The sequence below is a fragment of the Musa acuminata genome, chromosome BXJ3-7, assembly GCF_036884655.1.
Source record: "Musa acuminata AAA Group cultivar baxijiao chromosome BXJ3-7, Cavendish_Baxijiao_AAA, whole genome shotgun sequence".
Lineage (NCBI taxonomy): Eukaryota > Viridiplantae > Streptophyta > Magnoliopsida > Zingiberales > Musaceae > Musa > Musa acuminata.
In genome coordinates, this window is record NC_088355.1 from 13,584,330 (window position 1) to 13,610,221 (window position 25,892).

The 25,892-nt window shown below is 40.0% G+C and overlaps 1 protein-coding gene across 1 annotated transcript; it reads left to right on the plus strand.

Moving 5' to 3' along the window:
- The first annotated feature begins 3,512 nt into the window (after window positions 1-3,512).
- On the plus strand, window positions 3,513-22,214 carry LOC135642607 (callose synthase 5-like). The gene is made up of 43 exons (XM_065158897.1): window positions 3,513-3,626; window positions 3,714-4,087; window positions 4,283-4,383; window positions 5,161-5,282; window positions 5,360-5,456; window positions 5,602-5,712; window positions 5,873-6,001; window positions 6,097-6,189; window positions 8,122-8,213; window positions 8,305-8,437; window positions 8,541-8,678; window positions 8,756-8,832; window positions 8,928-9,015; window positions 9,097-9,225; window positions 9,300-9,414; window positions 10,299-10,630; window positions 11,827-11,879; window positions 11,972-12,032; window positions 12,133-12,214; window positions 12,297-12,346; window positions 12,481-12,567; window positions 14,380-14,502; window positions 14,582-14,673; window positions 14,758-14,845; window positions 14,932-15,092; window positions 15,918-16,041; window positions 16,149-16,243; window positions 16,345-16,468; window positions 16,557-16,708; window positions 17,647-17,756; window positions 17,870-17,995; window positions 18,076-18,144; window positions 18,251-18,440; window positions 19,310-19,421; window positions 19,516-19,635; window positions 19,721-19,836; window positions 19,933-20,016; window positions 20,114-20,226; window positions 20,307-20,536; window positions 20,611-21,408; window positions 21,502-21,552; window positions 21,624-21,809; window positions 21,892-22,214. The coding sequence occupies exons 2-43, from the start codon at window positions 3,853-3,855 to the stop codon at window positions 22,120-22,122; spliced, it is 5,820 nt and encodes a 1,939-aa protein (XP_065014969.1). The 5' UTR covers window positions 3,513-3,626; window positions 3,714-3,852; the 3' UTR covers window positions 22,123-22,214.
- Window positions 22,215-25,892: the final 3,678 nt, after the last annotated feature.

Sequence of the window (25,892 nt, forward strand, 5' to 3'; positions counted from 1 at the left end):
CATCTTATTAAGATAGTTTCGAATCTCAATTAGGAGGTCGATTGATTAAGCAACTAATTCGTTTAGAAATTTTAGCCCCGGTGAAAGAATTGAGTTTTAAACCAAAAGCAAGGGAGGTGCTTCAGATAGTAATTTGGCCTAAGTTGAGGGAAGACTCAACCACAAGGTTAAGAACGGAAATTGGAGGTGGACCAAGAGTCGGGATAGGTTGAGTAAATGTAGGTTTGATAAGCAAGTTGAGGAAGATAGGGAGCAAAGGACTATTCCAATCAAAATTTACATTTATTGGATTAGGATATGAAAAGTTTTAATAATAATAGTCATGATTATAGTAGCCATGGGAGATGGTTAGATAAATGTTGAGTCTTGAAAGAGCAATAAAAAAAGAGAGGATTTTGATCGATAGACACCCCCTAATGGACCTTGATTTAAGATCATCAAAATTGAAAATTTTGGAAAAGGAGCATTCGAGATTATCGGAGTTGATCTGTTGATATTTGAGAGATTCAAATCTTTAAGGTTTATCCAAGACAAACTCATAAGGTTTCCTTGAGATAGAATGGTTGGCCATCCTTTTAACGCCAAACTATTAGAGTAGATTTTGATTGTCTGAGTTAAAAGTTGACTTAGAATCCGTCGAGGTGGAGCTCATCGAGTTGGACGTTTGATGCCTACAAAACTAAGTTGAGATATTCTCGATAATACCCCTCTTATGCTTAAGCTAGTAACATGATCGAATAGGTTGGACTTAGATTACTTAGTGTGCCTTGGGGCATTACACAGTTTGTTTAGTAATAGAGGTATAAAAATCTATCATAATCTCCCTCGCTAATCTTGAGTCATTATATATATTTGTTATACGGATTGAAATTATCATTGATTAAGATCAAATCAATATGCCTATTTACTATACTACTTATACTACTTATGAGATATTAGGTCGACCACATGTCAACCAATAGCTCAGACACATGGAGAGGAGACCCTTACTCAGCATAGAGTGGCAATGATAACGTAAAATACTAACGAACTAACCACAAACTATATAATAGCATGATAGTCTTTATAAAGACATAAAATAAAAATGAAAGGACTATTATCCTAATATCATCAAAAGGATTGGTTAGCATATAATGAGTATTCCAATTATGGAACTAACCATTATAATAGGAGACTCCCTAAATAAGGTTTGATGTGGTAATAATAAGGATTGATTAACCAAGGAGTGAATTGAAAAATAAAGAATGAAAGCATATTAGTGCATAAATAGCATTTAACCCTAACCCGTATTCGTATGAAGATTATTTATTGCTCCTTCGTAGAGGTATATGATGAGTATAACTGTTAATGAGATTTAAAGATTTTTTTTTTCATAAGATTGTAATTCTATACATTACTCTCCTTATATAAGAGTGACCATATATGGCTACAACTAAGGACTTGGGTAATCTATAAAAATTCTCATGAATAATCAAAATTATATGTGTGGTAGTTAAAATCTAGGTTAAAAAACATAGTTAAAAACTTGATTCACTTTATTTTCTCATACTAAGTGAAGTTTTGAGTTGTAGTTCGCCCATGAGCATCGAACAACTTATTTTAATAAATATTTTATATTTTAATAAATTTATTTATTAAAAAATTATATAATTCATGAAAGATTAATAGATATTTTATTTTTTAAAAATAAAAAAAAATCTTAAAATAATAGCTATAATTACACATAGCCATTATAATATGATCATCATGATCCTTATATATTTTTCTCTTCTATATAAAGAGAAGATATGTCACTTGAGCTTACATAAAAAATAATTTTTTGTTTATCTTTGTGTTTCTTAGGATAGCTCAAATAGGATTCCGAATAAATTCTAATCTTTATTTATTTTTTATTTTATTAATTAAATTAGATTTAATATTTTATTGTTGAGTTTTTATCGAAACTGTAAATATCAATGGATACATATTAGTATGATCTACATTTTGAACTATGCCTACAACTAAGAAATAAAAACAAGAATACAAATGATATAAGCAGTTCGTAGATCCAGCTACTTGATACTTTGCATATATCATTAATATTTGCAATTGCTGCTACAATGTAGGAAGTGTGAGCCAAAGAAAAGAGCACTCAGATAGTGGAGCAGAGCACGACAAGTAGTCATCATTGAGAGTGGGAAGAGACATCCAAATCTAATAACTTGTAGCCTGAGTTGTAAGTCCAACATATGATATTTCATATCATAATTTTACTTTTAGTATGTAGGAAATTAGTTTCATGTGCACATGCTAGTGAGTCGATTACCCAAGCCACGGGGCCACGGTGGGGCTCACTTGACCAGGCGGGTCCCCGTATGACATCGGCTTACGTGGATATGCTTGCACTGGCCGTGTGGGCCCTCCGGGGATGTTTTCGGGATCATTTGATGGGTGGAGATCACCTGCCTGCCTCGGCTGAGGCAGGGAACACGATTCTATCATCTCGTTACGCGGTCCTGGGCCAGGGAGATCGTGACGGGTGGACATCACCTGCCTGCCTCAGCCGAGACAGGGAACACGACTCTGTTCCCTCGCACGCATCGAGGGTCCCATGTCGACGTCAGGACACAAGCGCTTGACATCGTCATAGTAGCCCTTTTGGGTTTATCTTATTTTCTGTAAATAATATTTGTAAAAATTTTGTAGGATTTAATTTCAAACCTGATGTAAAATTTTACAAAATTTATTTTTATTTTTTACTCTTTAATTATGCTGATGATAAATTTATACGTACCAGTAAAAACTGGAATCAAACTTTATTCTGATATCAAATATGTTTGTTCATAATCTACCATCCTTGTATTAAATAATGTAAGTATCCTATAAAATTTTATAGACGATACCCTTTACGGTACCGGACATTCCCAATAATTCAAAATCTTCAAGAAAATATATCATAAGATTAATTTGATGAAGGGACATGAGAGAATGCCCGGCCAAAGAACTTTGCAGTCCCGGAGATGGACCCACAAACCTCAAGTCAAGATTACCCCAACCAAAACAAACTCTGGAAGCGGCTTCGTCCTTAGTCTAATCATAACTGTCCATTCCCATCTTTAGCGTCACGATGAAGAAGATCAACCTAAAAAAGAAACAAGGCTGGAAAGACCCGACAACGTACACCCCGGGAGGCATACGCTGGGGCCCACCGCACCGGAAGGTAGAGATGGTTCAGGGTGACGTCGTTGGGGGGACGGGAAGCGAGTTTACCAGAAAAGGATAACAGAGCCGGGGCGTCAGGCGTTCCATTTGGCGGCCCTCCTCGTACTTCGGGCGCATCGACGCTGGTCCACCGCACGAAGGCGCTCCAACGGCCAATCGGACCCGCTCCCGCCCTAGCTGCCGCGCCCCTTCCGCGGACACTGCGGTAGAGCCCAATGGAACCGCCCAACGAGTTCTGCCTGAGCCTGACGACCCCGCCTCACCACTCGTTGAGACAAAAACCATGGAACAAACTCGGACCGATGACGCCTCTCGTTTCCCATCCCGCTGCTATTTCTTGCCCCCCCACACTTCCTTTCTGCGTCTTCTCAGCTCTCCCTCGCTCCGGGAGCGCCCCTCCGCCTCTCCTTCTTCCCCGGCGAAAGGTGAACTCTCTCCTCCTACTCATTAAACCTAAATTGATAGAGGTGTAGAATTCGATTTCGTTGATGATCTTGAATGCGTTTCTGCAGGCGACCGGGAGGCCGGGAGGCGGAGCTCCCAGTCACCCTGCCTTCATCCATCGTTACCTTGAAACCCTAGCGATCGGACTGCCGATCTGTCTATGGTTTTGCTACTACTGAGGAGCGCTTAGAGAGAGGAGAGTGCAAAATGGCGGGCGGGGAACCGGCGTCTACCCCGGGAACGGGGGCTGCGCCGGTGACGGGGCCAATGTCGGGGCCTCAGGTTCTGACGCGGCGGTCATCGACGAGAAGTGCGGCGATGGCGACCTTCTCCATGGAGGTCTTCGACAATGAGGTGGTGCCGTCGTCGCTCGGAAGCATCGCCCCCATCCTCCGCGTTGCGTCCGAGATCGAGGCCGAACGCCCTCGCGTCGCCTACCTATGTGCGTTCTCTCTCTCTCTCTCTCTCTCTCTCTCTCTCTCTCTCTCTCTCTCTCTCTCTCTCTCTCTCTCGGTTCATCCGCTATCAAACGAGAAACCCTAAACAAAGATAGAAATGGCGGTACCTACGTTTTCTTTCTTGGAAGGGATCTGATATCGTTACGCCGTTTTTTTGTTTGGTTTGCGGTGGAGTGCAGGCCGTTTCTATGCGTTCGAGAAGGCGCATAGACTCGATCCCAGCTCCAGTGGACGCGGAGTTCGACAATTCAAGACCGCTCTCCTGCAGCGCCTCGAGCGGGTGAGATTACTGCTTCTCTTTATTCTCCTTGTGCTTTGGTTCTTTAAGATCCGCTCAGATCATCGTGCGATCTCAATCATCACACCACTAGTTATAGGGTGTTTTTCGTCTTTGGACAATGATTTCATGTGAACTTGAAATCGCCGTTCGATTCTGTATCGTTCGCTAACATTAAAGCAACTGCGTCTCAATTTCTTTGACAGTTAGCATGATTACTCTCTCTGGCCCGTTTGTTTCAATTTTAATTGGACTTCAATTTTGTGGTTCACGTCTCTATTGTGATGAAAACGGGAGTGGCTTTTCCAGATGCCAATTCGTTTTAGCTTTTAATCTATTGTTTTTCCCCAAATTTTAAGGCTTTTTCTAAAGGTTGCTGCTGTTGGACTCTGCGACTTGTTAAAAGGCTTACCGTAGTGTTCAAAAGTTGATATTTCGGAACTAGTGAAAGAAGTCAGGGTATAACTTTTGGTTTCAACTGGCAAATTTAGTGTCTTTGCTCAGATATCCATCCCTTGGCCAACCTTTTCTATATCCTAGAAGGTGCCCTTTTTGGGATACCGATAGATTGGATGACAGATTGGGGGCATTGAACTCTGCATGCGAAGTTTCGTATTCAATGCAATGATTTCTCGGTAAGCTCGTGATGAGAGCTTGTACCGGATAAAATAGTACTTTTTGTGGGTTTTGTACTTCACTTTCCGGAGATACTTGTATATAATTAATTGTCATGATATTTTGACAAGATTATGAACTCTGTAATTTGAACCAACATTCCAGGACAATACGCCGAGTCTTGCTAAAAGGGTGAAGAAGAGTGATGCACGAGAAATCGAGAGCTTCTATCAGCAATACTACGAGAACTACGTCCGTGCTCTGGATCAGGGCGAGCAAGCAGATAGGTAAGTCTTGCTTGACTTTGCTGATTTTGGCATCCTTGCATTTTTTATAATTAGATTTCTATTCCTCCTGTGGGCAGAGCTCAACTTGGTAAAGCTTATCAAACCGCCGGTGTCTTATTTGAAGTCCTCTGTGCTGTTAACAAAACTGAAAAAGTTGAAGAAGTTGCTCCAGAGGTTCGTCTCGTATTCAATGTGTTGAGGAGCCCATTTCATATTTGTTCACATATTTTCTGCAATAGCGGCCAGACGATTGCTTTGCTTAACTTATGCACGCACATGATGTGTTCTGCTGTATGGTTTCTCGGTGCTCCGTGAACAGATTATTGCTTCCGCCAAAGATGTCCAAGAAAAGACGGAAATTTATGTCCCATATAACATCCTTCCCCTGGACGCTGCTGGTGCTTCACTATGTATTATGCAATTTGAGGAGGTATGGTATTACAGGCATTTTGCCTCTTGTAAGTATCTACTTATCTGACATGATTCTTCCTGGGTATTGTGCTCGTGGAAACTACATCAGCTCAAAAGGAGATCTGTTGTGCTAGCTTTAAACAAGTTAGTACTTTTAATGTACCTTCTACTTGTCACAGATAAAAGCAGCTGTGATGGCCTTGAGGAATACACGAGGCTTGAACTGGCCTTCTTCTTTTGATCAGCAAAGACAGAAAACAGGAGACTTGGATCTACTAGATTGGTTAAGGATCATGTTTGGGTTTCAGGTACAACATTATCAAACATTAGCAACCATTCTTTGTTTTTATTTCTCAGAGGACACTAGTATTACTTACACTTGATAATGCTTCTTTGTTTGCAGAGGGACAGTGTGAGGAATCAAAGAGAGCATTTGATCTTGCTCCTTGCCAACGTCCACATAAGGCTGTCGCCCAAGCCTGAACCTCTTCACAAGGCATGTACATGCTTCCTTCTAACTTGCACTAAATTGGATCTTCTTAACAATTTGGAGAAAGAACATGGTGAATGGAAAAAAACAGAAGATGCATCTGGCATGTTCGCCAGTGATTCTGGAATGAGAAAGTCTGGATGACGATCACAGTATTTTGATATCTTGTTGGTTTTGTTCGCTTCTCTAGATAGCATTCAGCATTATAAATTAGGCCAGTGAATCTTATTGAATACAAAACAGCTTCATTTGCAGCCCAACATGTGGTGGTATTGAAGTTCCATTAAACACAACTATAGTTTTTGAAGCCACACTTAGGCAACATGAAACTAGCCCAAATAACCAGTGGATCATAACAGAAAAACACTAATACAAGAGAAATAACTTCAAACCTAAATGCTTATCACCATAAGCATTGGCCATTCACCGGTTAAAAGGTTATAAGCATATGAAGATGTTTAGTGCCTGCTCTTAAAGAATGGGAATCCTTATATTTAAATTTATGCCATGCACTTCCAAGGGCCAAAAAAGCATTAGTATAATTGGTAAGTTGCACTAACCAAATATCATAGAGCACAATGTTTAAAAAATTCTGAATAGCAATGGAGGGCAGTACAAAAATTATTTGAGTGATATCAGTATCCTGATTATGCTAGTGACATGCACTTGGTGGAGCATAATCAATAGGCAGATAACAAATCTCTCTGTAGAAGTAGAATAGGAGACAGAAATAAGATACATTTTTAAGTGAGAATTACATGTCTCATGTATTAGAAGTAAGCCTAGGAGGGGAAAAGAGAGAGAGAGAGAGAGAGAGAGAGAGAGAGTAGTAGTAGCAGTAGTGGTACTAGTAATAGTAGTATATCTTCTTGATTTGTCTAGGAAATGCAGAGACTAAGGATGTGCATGATTAAATCCATTAGTTTTCATGCTTTGTGTAGCTTCTCTAATGAGATTTAGAGAAGATAGACTTTAGAAGTGATTGATTAAACCAGAGCATTTGTAATAATTTCTTGGTCTAGCTTAACAGATTGGAAATGTCTTCCTTGTTGTTTAGGTCCAAATTTAGTAAGTTATGGTGACTTGTATATGACTTTGCTTCTTCAACTTCTCATGGGTTTCTGATACTGCTTCATGTATTTTATACTATAAGAACATCTCTTGTTAAATGGATTCATGGTACTAATAAATTACTGGCATTTTTACGATAGTTGGCGTATTAGAAAGTTATCATCCCCGGGAATATTGACATCAGATTTGGTTTTGACTTATTAGTTTTGAGCATACATCATTCATGAAGATAGTGATTTATTCAATGTATTAATTTGCTGTATCCTGTGCCATTTTCATCTGACCATTGCATGGTGTATACTAGACATGCCATGCTGTGCCATGTATTGGCATTTGGAAATCCTGATTCTTAGATACTGAGACAAGATGCAGAACATACTTGTGCTGGTTCTTTGGCAATATGCTGCCATGACATTACTAATTGATAGCCAGACCATAACCCTTGATTACTGTATAATTTTTCAAAGTCAATACATAATTAATTGATAGTACTAGCCTACTAGGTTAACAAACCCACATGCTAACTTTGTTAGTTTTAATAACTAAAATGTCTTACAGTGTATTCTGCCATTCAGTCCAAATTGTATTATTTTTTTTACCAAAGTTATGACACATAGTAAGGCATTCTTAAATGAACTGGGATTCTTATATTGAGATTCCAGCCAGTTATTCTCCATATTTGTTGCCCCCTAGCACTCTACTGCTAGATATTTTCGTGGTCTTTTTAATCATTCATCCTTTAGTTTTAGAATCTATTAAAGCAACATAACTTATACAGGTTACAAAACTCGTCTTCTTTCACTTCATTTGCAATTATTTTGTAATAGATTATATCCTTGAATTAGCTAAATCAGTTCCCTGGTACAGCTGGATGAGCGAGCTGTTGATGCAGTTATGAGTAAAATATTCAAGAACTACAAAACATGGTGTAAATTCTTGGGACACAAACATAGCTTACGGTAATTATTATGTAAATCTTTGGATTCCATTTGTTTAATTTTTCTATGCTTTTGATTGCTCACTTAATATTGTAAATGTTTTAAATTTTAGGCTTCCACAAGGTGCACAACCACCCGAAATTCAGCAAAGGAAGATCCTTTACATGGGCTTATTTCTTCTTATCTGGGGTGAAGCTGCTAATATTCGCTTTATGCCAGAATGCTTGTCCTATATATTCCATAATGTAAGACCTTCATTCTAAAGATGCTTTAATTTTGCCTTCCATTGGCATTCTCTTGTTATTTCTCAGAAATTTTTTCACTTAAGTAAATCCTGATGATTTCCAGATGGCATATGAGCTACATGGCCTATTGGCTGGGAATGTCAGTGTTGTGACAGGGGAGAACATCAGGCCTTCATATGGTGGAGATGATGAAGCATTCCTGAAGAAAGTAATTAGTCCAATTTATCGTGTGATTGAAAAGGTATGCTTCTTTGAGAAATTCAAACAAATAATAAATTTTACACGGTTACATAACTAAATGATGATACTATCTGTCAGGAAGCTAAAATGAGCAATAACGGAAAAGCTCCACATTCAGCTTGGTGTAATTATGATGATCTAAATGAATACTTCTGGTCTGTGAGGGGATTGATTATATGAATATGTCACCAGAATAGTTTTAATATTTTCAATTTGCTTTTGTTTCTAAGGTTGATTACATAACCATTAGGTCTGCTGATTGCTTTTCCTTGGGGTGGCCTATGAAGGATGATGGGAATTTCTTCAAATCTATACGGGAATCAAGGCCCATTGTTCAGGTATGTTGTTGACCGTCTCATGTTCAAGACCATAAAATCAATTTGTCAGGACAATGTTATCGTGCAAAGATCTATTTACAGGCAGGGCATTCATCTCTGAAGGTTTCTAATAGAAGCATAGGGAAATCAAATTTTGTTGAGACAAGAACATTTTGGCACATTTTTCGAAGTTTTGATCGCATGTGGACCTTCTATATACTTGCACTACAGGTACTACTAAGGTTGTGTGTGTGTGCGTACACCTCATTTACATCTCTGGTAATAATAATTTTTGTAACTTTCAGGCAATGATAATAGTGGCCTGGAGTGAGCACTCACTGACAGAGATATTTCAGAAAGATATATTATACTCAATTTCTAGCATTTTCATCACAGCAGCATTACTACGCTTCCTCCAAAGTATGAGCTGAAAGTTTGTCATACTGTAGTTACGTAGTTGTTCTTGTGCTTAAAAAGCTTTAAACTCTGTTCTGCAATTAATCCAATTTGCATGTTGATGGTACTTTTAGATCTGAATGTGTCATAGTGTTAGAGAATAGTAAATGACAAAAATGAATAATCTGCACCATGATGTCTTTATTAAAATGACTGACCATGGAGATCAGAACTGTTTCAGAGTTTTGAGTCACATTTTGCATCTTTCTAATTTCAAATTTGCTTTAGAAGATATTGATTAGAAAGACAGCAGTTATGGATTCTGATCATTTGGAAATAGTGTTGTGCTGAGGAGGCTTCTGCTGTCATTATATATCTTTTCATAATTAATATGAGTAGTTTACATCATGGGGATGCCTAAAAGTGGTTTGTTACCAAATCCATGCATGCAATAACTCTAGCATATTCATTTAATCAAAATGAGACCAAAGATAAAAACTGGGTGCTTAGCAACGTCTTACATTCACTAGGATTGCTAGAGAACATTAGGATGCCGTTAGATTTTTACCTGATCAACTTGTATGAGAATACTCAAGTATTATGTGCATTGTCTGCAAAAAGAAGTCAGGTTTAAAGTTTAAACAACAGTCTCCTGTAATATTAAAGTTTTTCTATCTCATCTTAGTCAGAAAAGTTATCTAAAACTGTTTTTTTAATCTTCTTGTACTCGATCTTTCTGTATTCTTTGTCAAATGTTTCTGAATAGAAATATAAATGGCACAACTTTCTTGAACTTGCAATTTTTGCTAAATTTTCAGTTATCTAATGTGCTTATCAATCACGAAGACAGCCTTGGTAGTTTCTTTTCAATTATTCGGCTGACATTACTGTTCTTTTTGACATTACAGGTGTTCTTGATCTTGTTCTAAATTTCCCTGGCTTTCACAGAGGGAAATTCATTGATGTCTTAAGAAATTTCCTCAAGATATTAGTTAGTCTTGTATGGGCCATAATTCTTCCTCTAGTTTATATTGATTCGCCAAACATAAATTTACCCTGGAATGAACTGTCCAAGTGGCTTCATCAATTAAATGGTGTACCACCTTTATATATCATGGTTGTGGTACTGTACCTATTTCCCAACATACTAGCAGGCATCCTATTCTTATTTCCTATGCTCCGAAGATGGATAGAGAATTCAGATTGGCATATTGTTCAGCTTCTCTTGTGGTGGTCTCAGGTGCATATCGTTTACTTCTAGTTTCATTTTCTTATTTTTTCCTCTCTGTTTTAAGTGACAGAAGTTGAGCTTGATTTACTTAGAATTAGCACCAAACTCATTGACATAACAATTATCATTCTGTTCTTTTTATTTTTTTGATCTTCATTAATAATTTACTCAACAAACAAGAACAAATGTGTTACATAGATGCAAATTATTGGGATATTCTACTTCTCTGAAGCAATTTGTAAAGCCATCATTGCCACAAATGAAGTTTCAGCATCATACAATTCACAGGTAGGCAGGTGCTTTTTATGAGCAATAACATAGATATTCACAAAGTCTAGTAGAAGAAAGTGTCATGCTATTTCTTCCTTACAAGGATTTTCATCTAAACTAGTGTATGGTGTAAAACAAGACTTGAGGAACATGAAAAAAAACAATTATGGATTACCCATTGATCCATCTGTCTTGTGCTCTCATTCTATTATTCTATTTTTGTTAAACTGCATTCTTCATATCACCTATCTAGCCTGCTCATTCAGGGCTACCTTCCAGTCAGTCTTATCTATGCACAGATAGCATCTTGACTAGTGTCAGAGTTTAGTTAAAAAAACTACTGTCAGAATTTATACTATGTCTATCTTCTGATGGTTTTATTTCTTTCTCTGCAATCAATAGAAGCCTCCTAAGTTTCAAGACAAGACTCCAGTAAATATTCTTGCCAAACCCCTATGCCTCATAGAATGTTTCAGTTCCTGTGGCATGACATGGAAGACCGTGTAATACCCTCTTGGCATGGTATGTGCACATTCATTTGTTGGGTGTGTTGACAGTTCTTGGGGCCTCAAGATCTGAAGAATTAAAGTTTGTTTAATTGGAATTGCTATTTTTCTAATTATACTCCTTCTGTGCAAATATTACATAACCTACATACTGGATGCTTATAAAAAAAATTGAACTCCTAACCTCATGACTGTAACCACTAGGATGTCTCCTACAATTCGAATTTTTTTTGCTATACTTTGATTCTATTTATATCATTCTATACATGATAGTAGTGAAGGTCCTGTCATGCCAATTCTCCTTGTTATGGTGTTCTACTGTTGTGACCTCTGATGTGGAATGCTTTCAATAAAATTAAATACAAGGACTATGCCATTCTTTTTATGTTGTGCTTGCTCATCAACTAAAGCCGTCACTTTATTTCTCAGCCAAGAATATATGTTGGACGTGGCATGCATGAAAGTCAGTTTACGCTTTTCAAGTAAGTTTGTTGGGAAAAATCATTGTATATTTACATATGGACACTTTGCTTTTTGTCTGAAACTGCTAATTGCGTCTATTGTTTCTTGTAAGGTATACATTGTTTTGGTTGTTGCTGTTGTCTTCCAAGTTTGCCTTCAGTTATTACATGCAGGTAGTGTCTCCCGTGTGTACGTCTTCTTACAGATCATTGTATAAAGCAAGATATGCTTTTGGGGTATTCTTTACACCTAACATGTTTTACTGTCTGGCAGATAAAACTTCTTATGAAGCCCACAAAAGATATAATGAATGTTCACAACATTCATTATGCCTGGCATGAATTTTTCCCTAATGGTAATTATGCTCATCCTATTCCAGTTTGCTTAGAATCATTCAATTAAATTTGTTCAAGCTGTTGAGCTTCTGCTTCATGCAGCTTCTGGTAATTATGGTGCTGTTCTCTCACTATGGGCTCCTGTGATTTTGGTATGTCTAGATATTGTTCTCTCTTTTTTGAGCTATGATGCATAGTGATCGTTGCGTCTCATTTTCATATTTCACAAGTCTTTATGTTTAAACTCAGCATGATATCATATATGACATGCACAAATATTTCACAGGTATACTTTATGGACACTCAAATATGGTATGCAATTTTCTCTACCTTATATGGAGGTGTTTCCGGAGCATTCGGTCGACTTGGAGAAGTAAGAACCATGATGTATATACATTTTTGTTGGTTCTTTTTAGATTCTGTTTATCAAACAATCAAACTAATTAAAGATATTTTATTAAAATAGCATTTGGTCCTTTAATCTTATCAACCAATGCTACAAATTCATTTTTTAAGTGAGCAAGAAAAAAGAGGCTTTTGGCAAGCTAAATCCAGGCTTTCTCTCTAATAGGTAGTTTGCACTTCTACTTCTTGTTTCATTCGTGTTTTTCACCATTTTAATTTGACATTTAGATTTATTTATGATTTCTTTATTCATCAGAAAACTTTCATTTTCTTTTATTTCAAGTTTGTATGTCCTACCTGATTGATGTCTATGTTGTTTTGCCACCATTTTTCTTAGTTAACCGGCAAGGCCCAAAGAACGATTATTTGGCCCAAACTTTCATTTTCTTTTATTTCAAGTTTGTATGTCCTGGCTGATTGATGTCTATGTTATTTTGCCACTGTTTTTCTTACCTAAATGGCAAGGCTCAAAGAACGATTATTTGGCCCTTGTTATTCTTCGCAAATGTTTGTTTCATGTTTATTTTCCTTTAAAATTCTTTATTTCTCAGATATCATTGTAGTTTGGCTAAAAATTTTATTGATAAAAAGGAAATAAACTTAATCCTTTTCTTCAATTAAAGATTTTATATTGAAGCTATCAAACTTCTTTATAACTGCACCCTAATTTTCTGTTCCGTGTCTACCAACAGGTTATTCTCCGCTGGAATGTTATTCCACAACTCTGTGTTTTACCATCCTATAGGACATGTGACATTTACAAGATCAGAAGTCCTTATAAGTACATGATTATTCAGTTTAGGTTACTGCACAACTCACCACTATGACTAAGGCATTGGGAAATTGAGTTTCATTGTTGGCATCTACTTTCCTAATTAGAACAGTCATTAATCAGTTAGTTAATCAATCATATACCACAATTTATATATCAAATTCCATCATTTGTATTTAGAAAAAATTCAAGATCTTATACCACAACTTCCTGTTTATATTCCAGAATGATCTGCATCTCAGCTTCTGTGGCAAGTTGCCCTTATTTATGCTATTTATGTTCCACGGGTTCCACAGCCAAACATCTTGTCACAATACAAGTTTTATAAATTGCATGTGGTCAAGCATCATCGGTGAAACATTTACAGTTCAGCAAAAATAATAAAAAATTTCACTACAAAATAAAACATTTTTCTCCAAAGGTTTCAATCTGATTACTAGCAAAATCTTGCATATTTCTTGGAATTTATATCATGTAAAAACTGAATTTATTTTGATGTCATAATTCTCACTGGAAATTTAATTATCACTAGAAAAATAAGGATAGTCTTAGTGTTTCACTATCCATCAGTTTGCTTTTTCTCTGTTATTATCAACGTCACAAACTATAAGCATTTTATAAATTACACAGGATCTTTACTGAACAAACAAATACAAATAATCTCTCTTTCTTCTTTCCTCCCTCTGCCTATTGACCAGGACTGCACACATTCTATTTGCTGGGTCCATGGCTGAGTAGGCATAATGGCAGAACCATGTTTCATGTTTTAGAGAAACAATTGAGCATCATAATCTGTTGAAAAAACTGAATACTTATCTGGCTTCCATAATGTTATCCTAATTGTGTATTGTGATCCTTAATAATAAAATCAGTTGCAGTCTTTTCTAGCTCTGGATCTTTTATTATGTATGTAGATGTGGTCTGATATCTTATGATGATTAACTTATGTCTAATATCTGAAGTCAACACTTTTCTGATATCTAAGTTCTGGATCTGTGATTTTTATAGATACGGACACTGGGTATGCTGAGATCAAGGTTCCACTCTTTGCCTGGAGCTTTCAACACATACCTTGTACCATCTGAGAAAGCTCGAAACAGGGGATTCTCTTTCTCAAAGCACTTCGCAGAGGTACCCTGCAACTATAAAGTACAATTTCACAAGAACATTGACAGTTTTGGTCTCGTATCTAACACCTTGAGGAATTCAGGTCTCTCCAAGCAAGAGAACTGAGGCAGCAAAGTTTTCCCAGCTATGGAATGAAGTAATTTGTAGCTTCCGAGAAGAAGACCTTATAAGTGACAGGAAAGGCCTTAAACTGACTGGCTTTCGCTTGATACATGATAATTAGTATCCTGGAATACTCACTTATTCTTTTCTGTGATTCAGAGAGATGGATCTTTTGCTAGTTCCTTACTCATCAGATCCTAGCCTGAAGATAATACAATGGCCACCATTCCTGCTCGCAAGCAAGGTCTCCACTAAACACTCATTTGATGCTTCTTGAGTTCTTGTTACTTTGATGTTTCCTATTTTTCAATTCATCAACTTATGAGACAGATACCAGTAGCATTGGATATGGCTGCTCAATTTCAATCAAAGGATTCTGATCTGTGGAAACGCATCTGTGCGGATGAATATATGAAATGTGCCGTTATTGAATGCTACGAGTCCTTTAAACTTGTTCTTAACCTTCTTGTAGTTGGTGAAAATGAGAAAAGGTCTGTCACAAACCTTTTTTTCTTCGTTAAATTGGATTTTTTTAATTTAATTATGTATCATGTTTGTATTATAGTCTACATATAGTCACTGCTTGCTAGGAATCTTTAGCTTTCACTAATATTTCCTTTATATTTCAGAATGATGGAAAAATATCAAATATAGGTGTTGTATATAGAAGGGGATAGATTACTTTTTATGCTATTGCACATTGTACAACTCAAGAAGTCGCATATTTTTTGTTATTGTTCATCAGCATATAGCTGCCATATACCAGAGTCAGTATATTAAACGAAGAAAGTTGCAGCTTTTGGGTTTATTAGTTAATTCACATAACCTTTACGGCCATGAACATGCCTTGTTGAGTGCAACAACAACAATATCAATGGCATTCTTCGGCATTTTGTAGACCTAATGTGCGACAATTTTTTTATTGAGCTAAGAGGACCAAATCAGAACTTTTGTCAAGGTCCATTATCAGATTGATAAGATGATCTAAAATATTTCATTTCAGAATATTATAAGAGTGTTGAAGGCTGTACACTTGGAGATATTCATAAATACATGACAGCTTATGGCTGGTCTAATTGTATGCCATAGAGTATTTTCTGAGGCAGAGACTCAATTACTGATGACTTCAAAACATATGTTTGAACTTGTCCATTTTGACTTAATTTTTATTTAAAGGCTCCCCTATTGCGTCACTCTTGTTTGAAGAAAGGATGTCTTGGATGAAACAATGATTAATGCCTAGACATGTTTTCTTGTAAAAATGATCTCCCTTTGGTGCATGATCTTTTCAAATTACCTTGCTTATTCTGTAACAGGATCATCGGCGTAATTATTAAAGAAATTGAAGCTAGCATTGGAAAGAATGCTTTTCTCAGCAACTTCAGAATGAGTGCCCTACCAACACTATGTAAGAAGTTTGTGGAGCTTCTAGGTATCTTGGTAAGTTACTTTATTAAGTAAAATATGCAAATTGAAATCTCTGCATGCTTCCAAATTGTTCTAAGTTTCATAGAAGGTTGTTAAAAATTTTCCTTTCTATATTGCAGAAAGAGGGTGATGCATCTAAGCGTGACACACTCGTGTTATTGCTGCAAGACATGCTAGAAGTGGTCACCCGTGATATGATGGTTCATGAGAATCGGTTGGTGAAAAATTCCTGAATGGATTATTTAGTCAACATTTTTTCGAGAAATTAAGTCCTGAGATTACTGATAAACTTATGACATTGAATATTGCTTTCAGTGAGTTGGTTGAGCTTGGCCACAGTAATAAAGATTCAATACCTCGAAGACAACTTTTTGCTGGTACAGGTTCAAAACCTGCAATAGTATTTCCTCCTATAATTACAGCATACTGGGAAGAACAGGTGGATATCAATATAGAGAATGTTCTCCTTTCTTCAGTTGAAACTATTTTAGTTGAAGACAAGCTACTCACAATATACCATGTTGCAGATTAAACGGTTGTACCTCCTATTGACAGTAAAAGAATCTGCAGTCGATGTGCCTACAAACCTTGAAGCTCGTAGAAGGATAGCCTTTTTTACAAATTCATTATTTATGGAAATGCCACGTGCACCTAAAGTCCACAAAATGCTCTCATTCAGGTTTGGTGTAACCACTAGAACTAGCAATTGTACATTTCATTTTTGCTTTTTTTATTTGATATTCTGGATATAATAATATCAAGAACGACTGCTGTCTTTTTCCAAGAATTGAGAAAATTAGAAAATTTACCTGCTACCTTCCAACAATATAAGGAATCAAACGTCATTCGGACTATTTACTGATTGTAGATCAAAAGTCATTTGTATTTTAGTTTGCTTTTGTTAACAGCAACATAGGAATTCAAGATTCTCATGTTCACTGAAATTCAAAATTTGCAAAAGTAAACTGTTACATGAAACTTGCATCTTGGCAATTCATCAGATAGGATCTGTGGATCTATTGTTCATATGAAAGCCAATCTAACAACAGATATGGCACATTCTCTTATTTGATCATCAACTATCTATAGCAGAACTAACTCTTTGTATTTAAAGTTTCACAAGTTACTTTTGAAAATTTGTGATTTTTCTATTTTCCATCTAAAAGAGCATGCTTTCAACTGAAATTTCTGCAGGTTCTCAACAATGTTTTAGAGTGATGCAGGTGCACTTCAGTAAATGCAAATGAACTGCTATGTGATGCTTGTTATACACACCAAATCAAGAACAATTAAGAAAATATTTACTATTTTGTGGCACACTAAACTTAAAAGATGGTGAAACAGTGACTGATAAAAATAATTTAGCAAACATGCAAATCGTAACCGATTGGTGGAAATTTTATAATGACCTCAGCCAGTTGCAGTAGTTTTCGGGCAAGTGGTGAACAACCAACTAGTCTGAAGTATATAGTTGGAAGTCTTTTCAGTTCTTTTAACAGTAATATTATGTAGTAATGATAATTTCCACATGTTGAAATCATCATACTTTTGTGTACAAATTTGCGAATTCTCCAAAATATTGGACCACGGTCATGAAATATATATATTGGTTGGCAGTGTAATGACCCCTTACTACAGTGAAGAGACAGTATTTTCCAAAAATGATCTTGATTTGGAGAATGAAGACGGTGTCTCTATCATATTTTACCTGCAAAAGATCTACCCAGGTTATAATCTTTGCTACTTTTCAGAATATAATGCAGTGTAACATGTTTAGTTTTATAGCTAGTGAATGATTCCTCAGCCTCATTGGATCAATGCAATTGATGATTTTTAATAGATGAATGGAACAACTTTATGGAGCGAATCAATTGCAAAAGAGAAAGTGAAGTTTGGTCCAATGAGGAGAATGTTCTACAACTTCGTCATTGGGCCTCTCTTAGGGGACAAACACTTTGTAGAACTGGTAACTATTTTTATTATATTTCAAGTTTTAATTATTAAGTAGCACTTTCTTCAGCTGTTCGTATGACACATGTGATGCAGTTAGGGGTATGATGTACTATCGGAGAGCCTTGAAGCTTCAAGCTTTTCTTGATATGGCTCAGGAAAGTGGTGAGTAAATTTCATTTTCCCACTTGTAACTGATGAACATTGGTCCATGGTGTACTATATATTCTTAAGTTTTTCTCAAAGTTCTCATCATCACATGTACCTGCAGAGATATTAGAAGGATATAAAATAGTTACTGATTCAGCAGAGGAAGAAAAGAAAAGCCAAAGATCATTATCTGCTCAGCTGGAGGCTATAGCAGACATGAAATTCACATATGTTGCTACTTGCCAAATCTATGGAAATCAGAAACTGTCCGGAGATCGACGTGCAACAGACATTTTGAACTTGATGGTTAAGTATGTCCCTTTTGTTTTTGTTTCTTTGTCTCTCCTATTAGAGTTGATATGATATTGTCATTGAAATTTCTTTCTCCTACTTGAAAGCCATACTTTCATTAACAAGATCAACATACTCTATCAACAAAGTCCATCAATTTCGAATATCCAATTAGTATGGGCCTGGAGAATCCAACATGAAGGTCATTACTTTGATAGCTGAAGAATGACATGGTCTTTGTCATTTAAATTTTCATCGTTACTATGATTTTGAAAGTAGAAGATTTAATTTCCCCATCAAGAACTGCAACATAAATGCATCTTATGTGATTTTATTTCCAGCAATATTCTGGTATCCAATTAATGCAGTCCTGTTCAAGTTTTTAGTTTTCCTGGTCATGATTCTGCTTTATAGTGAAGCAACTCAAAGAAATGTACATAAAGTTATTTTAAATATAATTCAAATAAGCAAAGAATTCCTAAATGATTTGAAATGTATAATTTACATGAATGATCTCAATGGACTTTAATTCAGGAAGCTGATACCTTTCCCAAAAGTTTATTACTAGCTATTGATGCTCCATCTAGATTTGTACTATGTATATGATTACTCTGGAACAGAGGTTAAGAGATAAAATCTCTTTGGTTTCATTATGTTTCACATCTATTAAATCCATGCTTCATAGTTAAATACAGAGTCCTGCTAAACTGAAATTTTAATGGAATCAGAAAAAATAATGGTTTTACATAGTTAGGGCATTCAAACTTGTTTTGTTGAAACCTTACATGGCATCCTGAAGTATGAAACTTGATGCAGTTCTAACAGAGATGCTGCTTCCATATGAGAAGTATATGTTGCCCTAAGGGTCATTAACTATTCAAAATTGCAGCTACCCTTCTCTTCGTGTTGCATACATTGATGAAGTGGAAGAGAGAGATGGCGACAAGGTTCAGAAAGTCTACTACTCTGTGCTAGTAAAAGCTGTGGACAACCGTGACCAGGTAAATCTAAACTTTTGTTGATTTTAGGTGGAATTGATCTACTTGAAGATCAAGATTGTGAAACACCAACATGTTTATCTTTTTCTTTTTGAAGGAAATATACCGTATTAAATTACCAGGATCAGCAAAAGTAGGTGAAGGAAAACCGGAAAACCAAAATCATGCAATCATCTTCACCCGTGGCGAAGCTCTTCAGACTATCGATATGAATCAAGTAATAAATACACAAGTCCTGAAATCACTGCTGGTCCTTCTAGCTTTAGCTTATCAGGTTCTTATAATTTTATGACTTTCTATAGGATAACTATTTGGAAGAGGCACTTAAAATGCGCAACCTTCTTGAAGAATTCAATGAAGCCCATGGACTACGTCAACCTACCATTCTTGGTGTACGTGAGCATATTTTCACAGGAAGGTAAAACCAACTATGCTAGTGATAAAGGAACATTATCTCTATTTGTCCGATTGCATGGATATATTGGCTTATGAATTGATACAAATTATTTTGTAGTGTGTCCTCTTTGGCGTGGTTTATGTCAAACCAAGAAACCAGTTTTGTAACGATTGGACAAAGAGTCCTCGCAAGTCCATTAAAGTGAGTTTCCTATCTATTTCCGTTCTTGTTAAGACTCAAAAAGATTTCGATCTTTGACAAACACTAATTTTCATCTTTGACTAAACTATTTGGTCAGAGTCCGATTTCATTATGGTCACCCAGATGTGTTCGATAGAATTTTTCACATCACCAGAGGTGGCATTAGCAAGGCATCTCGCGGGATCAACCTCAGCGAGGATATATTTGCTGGTGAGTCTTCCTCTCAAATCGATTCTATTTAGCTCCAACTAATAAATGTATCTGTTCATTCCAACCTTTTTCTCTTTCAGGCTTCAACTCGACACTGAGACGTGGAAACATCACACATCACGAGTACATCCAGGTTGGAAAAGGTCGTGATGTTGGACTCAACCAAATCTCACTCTTCGAAGCAAAAGTTGCTTGTGGCAACGGTGAGCAAATACTCAGCAGAGACATCTACCGCTTGGGTCATCGTTTTGACTTCTTCCGCATGCTATCATCCTACTTCACCACCGTTGGCTTTTACGTCAGCTCAATGGTAACCTCTGTTTCTTTGCTACATGTGTTGTTGTGAGGATCTGTTGCTCATCATGCTTTGGACAACATTTGCAGATGGTTGTAATCATAGTCTATGCCTACTTATACGGAAGACTCTACTTGTCACTAAGTGGGCTGGAGAGTGCAATCATGACGCAGGCAAGGAAGAGAGGGAACACAGCTCTGGAGTCAGCAATGGCATCTCAGTCGGTGGTCCAGTTAGGTTTACTGATGGCCATGCCAATGGTCATGGAGATCGGACTCGAGAGAGGATTCCGAACCGCAGTGAGCGACTTCATCATCATGCAGCTTCAGCTTTGTTCCGTCTTCTTTACGTTCTCCCTCGGAACCAAGTCGCACTACTTCGGCCGCACCGTCCTGCACGGCGGCGCAAAGTACAGAGCCACCGGAAGAGGCTTCGTGGTGCGCCATGTGAAGTTCGCCGAGAACTACAGGATGTACTCCCGGAGCCACTTCGTGAAGGGGTTGGAGCTGATGGTGCTTCTCATAGTGTATCAGATCAACGGAGCTGTCACCTCCGACTCGTTTGCTTTCCTGCTTCTCACCTCGTCCATGTGGTTCCTGGTGACCACCTGGTTGTTCGCGCCGTTCCTCTTCAACCCCTCCGGCTTCGAGTGGCAGAAGATAGTGGACGATTGGGACGACTGGACCAAGTGGATAAACAGCTGGGGAGGAATCGGGGTGCCGGCGAACAAGAGCTGGGAGTCGTGGTGGGACGAAGAGCAGGAGCACTTGCAGTCCACCGGGTTCCTCGGCCGCTTCTGGGAGATCGTCCTCTCCCTGCGCTTCTTCCTCTTCCAGTATGGGATCGTGTACCACCTCAACGTTGCCAATGGCAACAAGAGCATCATCGTGAGCGTCCCATTCCCAACACCTTTAAGCCGCTTACTGCATGCCTACTTCTTCATCGCCTTTGCCCTGTGCTAATGTTGTTGCATCGATCAGGTGTATGGGCTGTCATGGCTGGTGATCGTGGCAGTGATGCTGATTCTCAAGGTTAGAGGAATCCTCCTTTCACTCCCCTTTCCCTATGTTTGCTTTGGCTGAAGGAGAACCGCTGCATGCAGGTGGTGTCGATGGGCAGGAAAAAGTTCAGCGCCGACTTCCAGCTCATGTTCCGGCTTCTCAAGCTTTTCCTCTTCATCGGCTTCATCGGAATCCTGGGCATCCTCTTCACCCTCCTCAACCTCACCGTGGGAGACATCTTCGACAGCCTCTTCGCCTTCCTGCCCACCGGATGGGCACTGCTTCAGGTAACGATAACAAAGCGTCTTCTCTTCTCCCTGCAAAGAGTTACCCTTCCACCTGACGACGCCGGTGGTGTGGTTGGTGCAGATATCGCAGGCGCTGCGGCCGGTGATGAAGGGGCTGGGGCTGTGGGGCTCCGTCAAGGCCTTGGCTCGGGGGTACGAGTACGTGATGGGAGTGGTGATCTTTGCGCCGGTGGCCGTCCTCGCCTGGTTCCCCTTCGTGTCCGAGTTCCAAACCAGGCTGCTCTTCAACCAGGCCTTCAGCCGAGGGCTGCAGATATCGCGCATCCTGGCCGGCGGGAAAAAGCATAACTGATTGATTCATTTCCGTGGTGTTCTTGTAATGAACTTATCCGTCCATCTGGAGTACTATAGAAATCAATCGAGTTATAGTCATTTTTTGTGTTCTACCGCCTCCTGTTGTTGCTGCCTAAATCCAATCCGTTTCAAACATGAGAGCTATTTTATCTAACGGGGTCTAAATTTTTATTCAAGCAGGTGCACCCTAAAAAGAAGAGTTTTTCCAAGACTTCTGTTAGCATTTATCCAATAAATTCAAGCTAACTGCTACCAGGTCATGTTTGTCACTCTTGTTGGTGAACCTTGTTTCGTTGTTGAGGAGTCTACACGGCTTGGTCTAATTGGCGATGTCCAGGATCGTCTCAGGGATGAGATCTTCACCTGGTCGGGTTGAGCTCGAGGTCGGTTGGGATGCGTCTCTTCAGTGACCTCGTCCGCCTTTGTCATCGTCGGACTCCTACACATTGGCTTAGGTCACGATGGGGAGGGGAATCCCGACTTAGGCCCCTCCAAAGATTAAGTTAGTGGAATTCTTTGTCAAAGATCCTCTGCCTCTAGCCTGATGTTGGTAAAGGGCTTTTATTCTGGTGCTTGAGAGTAGGTCGTACGCAGCCTTCGCGCGGCAGTCAACTCCTTGAGCGGCGAGTTCGTACCTTCGGACGACCGCCACCCGGGATGTGTGGAACGGCGCCATATGGCATCGTCCCGAGCTTCCCAATGTGGTCCTTGTCGGGGCGGCGCTGGTTTGTGCGACCCTAGACGACGCGAGAGGGGAGCGAATATCGTCCCGAATTCTTGGTGGCACATCCGACATGGCGCCGTGTCTTCCTCCTGAGGTTCTGCGCTTGCGTTGGTGTGGTTGGGGGTCGTGTCCATGTGGCGAAATCCCACATGGCACCGTGTCAACTGGCCGAGTTGCGTAACTCGGGCAAAGATTGATCCTATTGGCCGAGCCACTCGACTCGGGCATAGAATGGACTGGTTGGATGAGGCATTGCTCGTGTGACAACTGGCCGAGCTATATGACTCAGGCAAAGACTGATCCTATTGGCTGAGCCACTCAACTCGGGCATAGGCTCGACTGGTTTGACGAGGCATTGTTCGTGCGACAATTGGCCGAGTTGTACGACTCGGGCAAAGACTGATTATGTTGGTTGAGCCACTCAACTTAAGCATAGGCTGGGCTAGTTGGATGAGGCTTTGCTCATGCGACAACTAGCCGAGTTGTTCAACTCAGGCACAGGCTGGACTTGTTGGATTGGCTGAGCTGTATGACTCAGGCAAAGACTGATCCTGTTGGCCGAGCCACTCAACTCGGGCATAGGCTAGACTAGTTGGACAAGCTGAGCTATATGACTCAGGCAAAGACTGATCCTATTGGTCGAGCCACTCAACTCGGGCACATGCTGGACTGGTTGGACGAGGAATTGCTCATGTGACAACTAATCAAGCTGTACGACTCAGGCAAAGACTGATCCTGTTGGCCGAGCTACTCAAGTCGAGCATAGGCTGGATTGGTTGGACTGGCCGAGCTATACGACTCAAGCAAAGACTGATCCTGTTGGCCGAGCGGTCCCTTGCAACCTTGGGAGAAGGTCAAAGCTTCGAGGGAAGTTGTTTGTGGTGCGTCATGTCATTTGTTTTGGCAGCATGTGGGTTTCGACGAGAAACTCAAGACAATGTGTGGGTTTTTGGCAAGAACTTATGGGCTAGCGAATATGGGGGATCTAGGGAGTTACGCCAAATTTAATACTAACATTGTTTCTCACCTTGGGGAGCCCAAGGGTTGCCTTATGGCGGCAGACTTCCTTTTTATAAACCCCTTCCTGTGTAGTGCGGTGGCATCGTTCAGTCTTTGTTCTCTTGCACACGCCTCGGATCGTTGCTCCTTGCCTCAGTCGGGATGCCTGTCTTCCATGTCTTCCTCCTCCTCTTCGAGTTGGTCGGCTCCCAAGGTCAACGAATCAGGTTCCGGTAGTTCTAGGATAGAGGTGGTTAGTTCTTCTTCGGGTGGCATGCCCCTGACGGACTCAAAGGCCTTCGTAGCCTTTCAAGTGATGAGATCATGGCACGACGTTAACTCGATAGTGACCAAGGAGCTCTTAGGTCCAATTCGGGATCGCTATAGTATCCAGAAGAACTATGGGCTTCATGCTCCACATCCCAGTTAGCACCCTTACGACTCGTTTCCCAATGGGTGCGGGCTAACCATGGATGCTCTTGAGGTGGGGCTGCGGTTCCCCTTGTATCTGGTTATCGAAGAGTGCCTCTACTGGTGGGGGATTTTGCCATCCCAGATGGCGCCTAACTCTTGGCGCTACCTGGTGGCTTTCCTCGGGGAGTGCCAGGGGGCAGGGATCGAGCCGACTCGAACACTTTTCTTAGCATGTTTTCATTTGTGCAAGGAGCGAGGCGGGTATTACTTGACCGCCTAAGGTGGCTTTAAGATTAGCGGTGCACCCTCCAACAACAAGGGGTGGAAAGCCCGTCACCTTTTTGTGAGTTGTAGTCGGGGATGGGGGTTTTGCATCGAATGGACCTCCCGAGCCATCAACAACGTTCCCTTATTTCTTTCCCATGAGGAGACCAAGCGCATGGAGTGGTTAAGGAAGATTTTGTCTTCCTCTTGAGCAATCAGGGGAATGACCGAGGAGTGGCTGGTCAAAGCGGGATTAAGCCCAACCCCTAGGAGTACTGACATATTTGTGCCTCGAGCGCTTCCTTCGTTCTTGGTGTGTTTTACTAATCGATCCTTCATTCACAGAAATGGTGAACCTCAAGTCTTTGAAGGGGATGCCTCGCCCTTCGGCCATGGCACAGCCGTCTCGGGAGCATGAGGGGTCCGGTTCTGAAGTCCCTTCGAAGAAGAACACATCGATGCATGAGTCGAGGTCACCCAGTGAGCTAGAGGCAAGTTGGCCGAAGAAGAGGTCCAAGGTTGGAACCCGAAAGGTGTCCGAGGGCATGGCGACCCACGAAACGGCAGCTCGGGGAATGTGCGAGTCGGGCTACGTCTCCCAAGGTGAGGGTTCGGCGTGCGTGCGGAGAAGGGGTGCGTCGGGTCTTCTGGTGACGGTCCTTCGGGAAAGTCGACGGTGCGCCCGAAGTCGATGCGGGACTTGTGTCACATCTGGGCTCGCTTTGAGGGTGAGCCCTTCCAAGCCCTCAGTATGATCGACCTTGCTAGGGAGGAGCCAGGGACCCCCTACGACACGCGATGGCTGACCCTTAAGGCTGAGAGTAGGATCTGGTTTGATGGATCGGTGGCCCAGGAGTTCTCGCAGGGGGTACTCCATCCGATGTTAGCAAAGTAGCTATACTATTTGCCCTCCATGGTACTGATGGATCAGGTGGCCACGTCCCTCATTTGGGTAAGTTTAGTGTTTCTCCCCTTTATTGTCCATCCAAATACCAATGCTGACATCAACCCTTATGCAAAGCCAACATTACACCATGGCCCTGATCGATCGTGTCTACGACAATGGTAGGGTGATCGAGCGCTTGGGCTAGATGAACTCAGGCCTTCGTGGGGAAGTCGACGAGCTAAAAAGCGGGCCTGGTCCAGTGGCAGCTGAACAGCATGTTGTGGATCTGGAAACTGAAGTCGAACGGCTGAAGGCTGAGTTGGATGACTCTCAACGTCAGCTGAAGGAGAGTCGGGGGTGAGTTCGGGCACTGGACGATGAGCTACTAATTCTTTCTCGGAATGTCGAGGCTGCACGGTCTGCCTCTCGGGCTGCGGAAGAGGCTTTGAACGAGGAGCGCCGAGGGGCGCTTGAAAGAGAG